The sequence below is a fragment of the Pinus tabuliformis genome, chromosome 3_2 (assembly GCF_031772625.1).
Source record: "Pinus tabuliformis cultivar Carrire ecotype Pingquan chromosome 3_2, CPIR1, whole genome shotgun sequence".
NCBI classification, from domain to species: domain Eukaryota; kingdom Viridiplantae; phylum Streptophyta; class Pinopsida; order Pinales; family Pinaceae; genus Pinus; species Pinus tabuliformis.
Genome location: NC_142302.1, coordinates 877,729,027 through 877,739,584, shown reverse-complemented (window position 1 = coordinate 877,739,584; position 10,558 = coordinate 877,729,027). Strand labels below are relative to the sequence as shown.

Genomic DNA, 10,558 nt, shown 5'->3' with positions numbered 1-10,558 from the left:
ACTTGGTTCCCCTAACCTGTCCCCATCCACTATCACTCTCCATGCTTGGGACGGTCATCCCTCACAGCCCCTCGGTTTGTATCACAACTGTCTTATCATCGTTTCTGGAAAGATTGTCTTAATTGATATTGAAGTCATTGATGCCCCATTAGATTATAATATCTTGTTGGGTCGTAGTTACACCTATGCCATGTTCGTTGTCACATCCGTTGTCTTTCTCAAGATGTGCTTTCCCCACAATGGAAAGATTGTCACTATCGATCAACTGACTTACTATGACCCCCAGTCTCAGACATCTCCTCATACCACTATCTCATTGATGACTGATAGTAAGACTATTACTTCCCTTACCGATGTGTCTCCTGGAGTCTATAAAGATTCCACGTTGCTTGGGGCTTATTATGGCCCACCGCCTACTCCTTCTAAGCCCAGCTCATCTAGCATTTGCATGCTTCAGGCATCACAGGCTGCCCAAAAGTGGTATGGTACACCTTCACAACAACCGACTCCTTCGCAACCTCCTGCTCCTAACTCAACTCAACCTTCAGGTATAATTCCCCCCAACTCATTTCCTTCCACTCGTATCTCTCCCACCCTTTTTCATCCTGAAACCGTTCCCCCAAGTCTTAACCATCTTAGAGAAGTTCCCCCAGGTCATTACCCTTCTGGTCAAATAGATTTCTTATTCCCACCTCCTGGAATCTATTATGCCCCTGTTATGGCTACATTGAGTTTACCTAACGTTACCCTGGGGATCCTAGTCTGATACATTGACCCTCCCGCAAATACTCCTCCTACTAAAATCAAACCTTACACAATTTTGACCCCGGTTCAACAAATTGTTCCTGTCCCTTCCTTCACTTCAGTTGCACAACAACCTCAACAGGAAGCCAGAGTTGTTGCGAAAGCATTTGATGAGGAGGGAAAAGCCGAGAAAAATGGAACCAAAGACAAGGCACCCCAAACAACTCCTGCTCCTCCTCAGCCTACTCCTCCACGCGCTTTGTGTGATGTTGTTGGGCATGCCACCAATAATTGTCCTAAGCTCCCTCTTATTAAGAATGTGGTGCCTGATACCTTTCCTGACTCTAACATTGATCCAAACTTAAACAAGAATGCAAAAATTACAAATATAACCATACATACAAAAATGTAGCAGAAATAACACTTCATTTCATTAATATCATAATACTGGAATATGATTACAAACATAATGGAAATAAACTAGCTTGAGGGATGGTAGCTTATATATGAGAAGAGATGTGGTGACTACATGCCTCTGAACTATGTTACAATGAGGCTCCAAGGCCTATTTATTATTGAGAAACAATGGAAAACCCTAAATATCTAGAAACCTAACCCTAGGAGATGAAGCACCAAAATTGTGGGCCTCGTTTGGGTAAATTGGTACATCAATTTCCTAGGGTTGTAACTTTGGCGTTTGATCTTCGTTTCGCTATCATAATACCTCGTTTCGAAGCTCTCCATGGAGCAAGAAGTAATGGTTTCCTTCCTTTCCTTGATGTCCTCATTTCGAGGAAGGATGATGGCTCGTTCTCCCATGAGGTGTTTCGGAAGAAAACTCATACTGAGCAATATCTTCATGCCAAATTTAATTATTTCCTTGCTCAAAATCTAGGTGTTCTCAATACGTTAGCTACTCGTGCACTGAGTATTTCTGATGAAGACCACCTTTCCAAAAACAAAACCCATCTCCTTAATGTCTTTTTTAATAATGGATATGGTAGGCAACAAGGTATTAAAGATTTCCTCAAAGCTAACCAAGGTCCTAAAGTTAAGAAGGACCCCAGTGATCATAATTCAAGGCTTCATCTCCCTTTCATCTAAGGGACCATAAATAGGAATGTGAGAATACTTAGGAAGTATAATGTTCCCTCAACCTTTAGACCCCTCAACACTATTAGAAGTTCCTTAAAATATGTTAAAGACCTAATAGACCCAATGCATATGAAAGGTGTTTATGTTATCCCATGTTCTTGTGGAACCTCATACATCAGTGAAACTGATCAGTCTATAAATAAGAGGATTAAGGAACACGCAGCTGACATCGAGCATGGGAGAACCCACTCTTCAACCTTGGATGAACATGCTGAGAAGACAAAGCATCATATATGCATTGAGGAGGCTAAGGTTATTGCAAAGGTTTCTCATTTTCATCACCGTAAGTTTAGGGAAGCCATTGAAATTGAGAGGAGATTGAGTAATCTAAACAGGGATGATGGATGTAAAATAAGTAGTTGTTGGATCCCGACCCTTTCCTCTTAGTCGTTCCCCTTCTTGATCCGATGGTTTTGTCAATTTCCTTGAATTTCCTTTTTTCCTTGATTTTGGTTTCTTCTGTTTTCTCCCCCTTGGGTTTATTCGTTCTCCTTTGTTTCCATTTTCCTTTTTATTTTATATTTTTATATATTATTTTTTATAGATTTTAATTTATTTTATTTTCTAAATTTTATTTAGGTATTTATAATTTAGTCATTCTTAAGCTTTGTAATTAGTATAAGTTTTCCTATATTTGGTTATTTTCCCTAACTTCCTTTTTATAATATTTCTTCACCCTTTATATATATATATATATATATATAAATAATTTGACTCATTTCATTACTTATATATATATATATATATATATATAATTTGGCTCATTTCATTACCTAAAGAAATTATGTTCTCCTGATTCTTATTCGAGTTACAGTTAGTTTGGGAATCTAGGTTTTTTAATTCATACATATTTATATGTATTTAGTTATTTTGCTCATAATTAAAATATTATTTCTCTTAGTTTATACTAACATATTTTCTAGTCTAGGTATAAAAAGAGAAAAATAAAATAAAATAATATTTATGGTTATAAATTTGACTTAATTATTTAAGTTAGGATTAAATTAATTCTTCCCCTATTTTTTGACCTAGTGAAAAGTAGCCGTTTTTATAACCGTTTTTTATAGTCGTTTCTTTTTAGCCATTGGAAGGATTTGTTTATGTATTTAACCCCTGATTCTTCATCTTGTCCTGATGATGAACCACACTTGTTGGTTCGAAATGCGTAGATAAATTCTCTTTGATGTGATTATTATTGGTTTTTTTCTTATAACGTGTTAATGTTTCAATATTTGGAATGAGATTATAACTATTAAAATAATGAAAATAAAATGTCTAAGTCAAGGAAATGAGTAAGAGCCTTTGCATACTTAAGATTGGATTGCATCCACAAATCTAATTTATGGGAAAATTTATCTAATAATATTATTAAGTTAAAACTAATAGATAATAACTCATAGGCCCTATGAAGCCATTATAGCAATACTTATAAGGCATTACAGTTCATCATGTCAGTAGTGGGTATTTGAATATGGGTGGGAAGATAAGAACCATTCTACCTAACAATCCGAGATAAACCCAATTGACATTTTTATATCTAACTTTACCATGATATTAAAACTCATAAAAATAACTCATATATATAGAGAGACAAAAACATTATATACAATATTAAAACAAGAAAAACCCACAGGATGGAGAATAAACGGTGAGAGGGTGTTATTTTTATAATTATAAAAATAACTCATATATATAGAGAGAGAGACAAAAACATTATATACAATATTAAAACAAGAAAAACCCACAGGATGGAGAATAAACGGTGAGAGGGTGTTCTCTTAAGGCACTCCATTGTGAAAATGTCACTAGTTCGAAACTCCATGGGCAAAAATCCAACCATGTTAAGGGCTAGTGTGGCCAAGGCTAGTGCGGTCCTCGAGTGATTTTGATAGCTTAGATGCCCTTGGGTCGTGACTACTCAAGCCACAGGTTAAGCGTGCCATTGATCTCAGGACCCACATTACCTAATAAATAATTTTTTTATTAAAATAAAAAAAATACTTAAAATAGTTTATATTATTAATATATAAATGTTTATTTTCTCTATTAACATTAATTTAATATAAAATAATGGAATATTATATACAACATTAAAATAATAAAATACATTTAAAATGATTTAAATTATCTATATATATATATATATATATATATATATATATATATATATATATATATTTAATATTTACATTAAATAATTATTTTTTTATATTAAAAATAAAAATTAATTTACAATTCAATATAATAAAGATATTATTGTATAGTATTACATTAAAAATTAAATAAATAATTACAATATATATAAAAATTAAATTATCCTTCCTTATTTGAATTATTCTTATTAAATAAATGATTACCTATAAACTATTTATATGTTATCACTGTTATCCACTTTAAAGTAAATTATTCCCCATGCTTAGAAATAGAATTTAAATGTAAATTAAAATCTGATAACAAGTATTTGTAGTTACAATTTTAAAGTATCTTTAAATCATTTAAAAAAACTATTTACCTGTGATTATTGTTATTCACTTTGAATTATTCCCAACATATTATTATTTAGAAAAAGTTTAAATGCAAAATAAAAGTTAATGACAAGTATGATATTTCTATTATAAATTTTAAAGTTAAAAGATGTCACTTGTTGAGCAGAAACTTATGACAATATATTATTTAATTTTAAAGTCACCGTTAATCTACACATCATAGTGGTGTATGACTTGTTTGTGGGAGAATGGACCAATTTCCGTATAGCAATTTGACTTCTAAATCTACGAAAACATACATACTCTATGTCCTCTAGTTCTAAACTCTCTGATTTAAAAAAAATACATACTCTTAACCATTAAATCTACTCAAACTATATTAAAAAACTCACCATAAAAATATTAAAAATATAACCATTATCCAGATCACCATACAAAAAAAATCCAACGCCAAAATGATTGATGAAGAAATGAACTCTACAAGGCACAAACCACGTGTGTGTCTTTCTTCCAGAGCATAGCAAATTGCAATTTCCCACATTAAGCCGAAGAGGACCATTTACACCAACAATATTTTCGTCAAACACATTTTCCAATTGTAGCTATGCTCTCTCGTATAAATTAATGGGCAATCTGAACGCTCGGTAGGTAAGTGGGTTCAGACATCGAGGTATGCACGCAAATGAAAAAAGGAGAATAAGAATCTAGTCTCCCCTATTCTCCGCCAGAACTGGATTGTGATTGGGCTGACTTTTGATCACCATGAAGGCTTTGTTTCGATGATGTTTGATCAACATATTGAGAAGAAGTACAGGGTACTCTGATTGAAAGAACAAAACTATGAACTGTTGGCAGGGGTTAATGGGAAACTGCTGGAACGGAGAGCAGGGCTCTTTGAGGACAACAGTCGAGTGTCATAACAGATCATGTAAGTTTGGACTAGCTCGTCTCATCAATATCAATTGAAATATTTCAGTTTTATTACTTCTGTTCGTCATCTGCATCGTTATAAATATGTTCAGACATGTGACTATGGATCTGTATGATGTATGATGCTTTTAAGACCTGCCATTAATCTACATCATGTTTTTTTTCCTCCGCGTTTTCAATGATTTCTGTTTGTGGGTTTCATTGGGTTTCCATTAATCAGCCCACCCGCCTTCCCCATCAACAACCCACAAGCCAATTCCAACAGAGAGCAATGGAGGAAATTCATCCCCACATGAGGTTGAAGACCTGAGACAGAACTCTGGTTCCGATGCGTATGTATTCACATTTAATGAGCTCAAGACAATTACCAAAAACTTCAGGGTGGACTATGTATTGGGGGAAGGAGGGTTTGGTACAGTTTACAAGGGTCACATTGATGAGGACCTGAAGCCAGGCCTCAAGGCCCAGCCAGTTGCTGTCAAGGTCCTTGATCCGGAAGGTCACCAGGGGCACAGAGAATGGCTGGTAAATTTTTAAGAAAAGAACTATAAAACAAGATATTGCTTTCTGCGGTTTAATTTGCTGAAATTTTAGCCTTTAATATATTTTTATTTCTTTAATTTTCTTTGGATTGCAGGCAGAGGTCATCTTTCTAGGGAAGCTGAGTCATCCCCATTTGGTGAAACTCATTGGATACTGTTGCGAAGATGAGCACAGATTATTGGTTTATGAGTTCATGGCTCGTGGAAGTCTGGAAAATCATCTATTCCGAAGTATGTTATTATTTCTTTCCTTTTTGTTTAATTTATGTGAAATATTACATCCCGAAGCCTACACCCTACACCCTACCGTGTGTTGCCTGGTGAACCAGCTGGAGGGGATCGGCTATTTTGCAGTGTATCCCAGGACACTTCCGTGACAACTAGATCAAACCCTCCAATATTTCGTGGATTGTTTGGCCCCCTTCTTCCTGGAAAAGTACGTTTTCTATTTCTTTAGTGCACATAAAAGTGTACATCATATAATCACACATCTGTGGGCCTAAGGCATGAACCATAGTTTTAAAAACTGGAATGGGTTTTGAAACAGTCCACCTATCAAACCAAGTTTCGAACCAGAACCAGAACCTGATCAAACTAGACCACACAGGATAATGAAAGGTTTCAAACGATGATTCGAAATCAACCTGCAAAATTTGAAAGGTTTCAAACGATGATTCGAAATCAACCTGCAAAATTTGCTCGTCCATATTCCATGTAAGGAAGCATATATCAAAATGTCACAGATTGCAATATATATCAATAAAATACTATTATAAGGCTCTAAATGGCCTTTAGAGTCCAAGAACAATGTTACAAGTTAGTGGACCACTGGTTTACTATAAAATCACTGATCAACATCATCACCACTACTAGACATGGGTCATCACCAAAAATTACATAAACATCATTTAACCACTACTGGACATGAGATCATCACCAAAAACTACATAAACATCATTTGACTTATAAACATTTGACTTAGAATCAGAGGACTCCTCAAGGTCCCGTGCAACCACAGCAATAGTAGCAGCAGCAAAAATAGGCCTAGCAAAAAAAGGGCTCAAGGTCCGGTGCAACCACAGCAGTAGTAGCAGCAGCAAAACTAGGCCTAGCAAAAAGGGGCTGCTTTTGGAGAGAAATGGCCACTGGTTTCCTTAGAAACCACTCAAAACCACTGACCACAGGTCCCACAGCTTGGCACATGCAGACGGGGTGTCTTGGAGCTGACCGGCCCGGTTTATGTTGGAGCCAGCTGGTTCATGCGGGTTGGTACTGGTTTAGGTGCTGAACCAGCCTAACCGCAGGCCCTACAGCACGACACATTCGAATGGGGCGTCTTGGAGCTGACCGGTCCAGTTTATATTGGAATCGGCTGGTTCATGCTGGTTGGTACCTGTTAGGTACCAAACCAAAACCAGACTAGTTTGATACTTAACTGGTACCAATCAGACCATGAACGGGGTGTTTCTGCCACTTTGTAGTGGGCAGGGAGCTGACCGGACAGTTAGACCAGTTAATGGTTCAAACCTCCTGCATAGGCAAAGAGCACCAGCATATTCACTTTGGCACCATTTCCAAGAGAGCTAAATTCTTTTCTGGACAACCCTATCGTAGCTGAAAAATGTGTGGGTATTTTTGGATTTTGCTGATGTATGATAGAATTATCCATGTATGATAGAATTATCAAGGTATGCATCTTTGAGATCAAAATTAGGGTTTCTTTGGAAGTCAGACCTATTAGTCTTCAGCTGCTAATTCATCTTGAAATTTTCTTTTAAAAGGTTAGATAAGTGGGTTTGGTTGATTGTTGATTGGTGACAATTGCCAAGCAGTTTCCTTTGGTTGGATTTAAATATAGTCACTTGACATGGACCCCATCCCTATAAGTCAATTCAACCAGTATCGTCGAATTTGGCCACTGTAACTCCTGGAGGACCAAGCTTAATGTGGTCCCCAATTTGTTTAGCACTTCAACTTCGATGTAGGAAGTCATTCTCCTCTTCTCTCGTTCTGTTAAATGGTGGCTGAATAAGTTAGTAACTTTATTGCGTTTCTAAATATAGCTGTCATTTAGATTCCTACTTGTATCTATATTCTCGATCCTGTGGCTTGGGTGATCACTAACTTTACATGCTTGCACGATGCTTACAGAGATGTCTGTTCCCCTGCCTTGGCCAACCAGAATGAAGATTGCACTCGGGGCTGCCAAAGGGCTAGCTTTTCTTCATGGGGCAGAAAAGCCTGTTATCTATCGTGATTTCAAGACGTCCAATATACTACTAGACACAGTGAGTGCTTCCAAAACCTAGCCTATTTTGAGTTTGACTTTTTATTTGGTGCAATTTATTTTCAGAAACATTGGACAACTTAATGTGAATGTGATGTTTGAGATGTCATTAAAAAATGTTAAAGAACCAATGATACTATTACAAAACGAAATCATTCAAGAGTCACTTTGGGATTGATTGGAGCCCCTTTCTTATTTTATGCGTCACTGATGAAGGACTATACAGCAAAGCTTTCAGACTTTGGACTTGCAAAAGGGGGACCAGAAGGGGACCAGACTCATGTTTCCACTCGCGTGATGGGTACATATGGTTATGCAGCTCCAGAGTATGTCATGACTGGTATGTTCATAGAATAGCAATATTTCAGAATTCTACTGTAAATATTGATTTGTATATATTCATGTACCTATTGCTAACTTAATCTGTTTATATTTTTGTGCATAGGTCATTTGACGGCTCGAAGTGATGTATACAGCTTTGGTGTTGTATTGCTTGAGCTGCTTACTGGCAGGCGGTCTATGGATAAGACTAGGCCTAGCAGAGAATATAACTTGGCTGAGTGGGCTCGTCCACTTCTCAACGACAAGCGGAAGTTGTTACAGATACTTGATCCTAGAATGGAGGGAGAGTATTCTGTCAAGGGAGCTCAGAAAGCTGCTAACTTGGCCTATCACTGTCTGAGCCAAAATCCTAAAGCAAGGCCACTTATGAGGGATGTTGTTGAGACGTTGGAACCTCTGCAAATTATGGATATGGAAAACACTTCTTTCACATATTCTGTCGGTAGTGGTGTGACAACATATGAGGTTCCCAGTCAGTCACCAGGAAATGATGTCCAAGCAAATGACTCCGAGCATCATCCAGATGAATAACTTGCTGTTTTAAAAGAAGTTGAAATGTTGCAAGATTGGTCCTGATTCATATAACCAATCTTGGAAGCAACCATATAAACGATTATAAATGCGTGGATGTGCAGAGTTTCCCATTCCTCTGAAGAGTATTATCTCTTCCTGTTGTATGATGCAAACTACTTACAGCATTTCCATTACATCAACTCATTAATCTGCTGAAGATCCCCTTCAACTTTCATAGACAATAATGTCATTTCTTGATCACGTCGGTCATGAATGGCTTATTGCACTCGGAATAAAATGAAAGTACTTATCTTTGCTGACTTAGTAGGCAAGCGACATGATACTTGTAAACTGCAAGTTTGCACATCGTTCTCGGATCACAGTGCGGCCTTAGTCAATCATTTTATTTTTTTCAGAAAGTGGTAGATTATTTGATCCTTCATCTGCTATCTGTAAATATAAATTTTGTATTTGCAACTGCTAGATAAATACGAGTAGCTTTGTATTATCTGCAGAGTATAGTTTTCCATGAAATGAACTGTGGTGGAGGCTTCACATTCAATTCTACAAATAAGTTGCCATGGACAACTGGTTTGGGACTGCCCATGAAAGGCCATTTTTCTGTATTTGAGCTAGAACGTTTACTGTTAATAAGCATTACAATTTGCTGCATCCTAATGTTTGTATGCCATAAAAGATAGTAGTATTGTTCTGAATTTTGAGGTCAGAAGTAATATCATTTCAAAGACTTTTGGATCAAGAATATCATTTAAAAGCAGTCATCCTTTTTCCCGCTTGGAAATGTTGATTGTGAAACCCTCTTGTACATGTTCATTTAAACAACATTCATTTGACATGGTCCTTCATTTCCTTGGATCATTTCAAAGATGCAAAGCAAGTTTGCGAAGCAAATATTTAACATAAGCCCATTCTAGCTGTCATCATGTTATCACTCAGGTTGTCCCTTAGCTCCTTGAGGGATACGGCCGAGGTAACCACAAACCAATCTTTGGACTGCAGATGCTAGCCCACCAGTAGTCAGAGAAGGCTCTCTCTTTAGGATTTAACTTTGTTGATGATGATTTTAGGCTAATTATTAAGTACAAGGGGTTTTGTTTTAGTTTTTTGGTGGGATGGATGATGCTTTCAAGGAAAGAGGCAGGGATAGCATGAAAGTTTTAGAACCATTGGGCGTGGAATCAAAGAGTAGGACTGCTGGTGCGTTTTCTTGGTCACAAGAGGGAATATGGAGCAAGCTAGCTGCACATGAAACAATGATTCAAGCTAAAGGATGGAATGAAGGCTAGGAATGAGAGGCAGTTAAGAATCTCTCGTTTAGCTTAGCAGAGGGAAGGTGAATGACTCTATCTAGAAGCAGTGAAGAATCCTTAGATAACTGTCAAACATAGTGAATTAGGGGAAATATGAGCCACAGGGAATTCATATTCATTACTAATTCAGATAAAACATAGAGAAACAACAGAAATTGAGCATAGAGGGCAATTAAACCAATTCTAAACTATTCATTCTTCTGTTCTGCTATTTAGATGGTACATCAA

At 36.7% G+C, this 10,558-nt stretch overlaps 1 protein-coding gene across 1 annotated transcript; it reads left to right on the top strand.

The window, feature by feature from the left end:
* Positions 1-4,942: 4,942 nt before the first annotated feature.
* LOC149183421 (putative serine/threonine-protein kinase PBL8) lies at positions 4,943-9,319 on the top strand. Its single transcript, XM_089417113.1, has 6 exons — positions 4,943-5,313; positions 5,536-5,840; positions 5,953-6,088; positions 8,009-8,145; positions 8,361-8,484; positions 8,590-9,319. The coding sequence occupies exons 1-6, from the start codon at positions 5,226-5,228 to the stop codon at positions 9,015-9,017; spliced, it is 1,218 nt and encodes a 405-aa protein (XP_089273239.1). The 5' UTR covers positions 4,943-5,225; the 3' UTR covers positions 9,018-9,319.
* Positions 9,320-10,558: the final 1,239 nt, after the last annotated feature.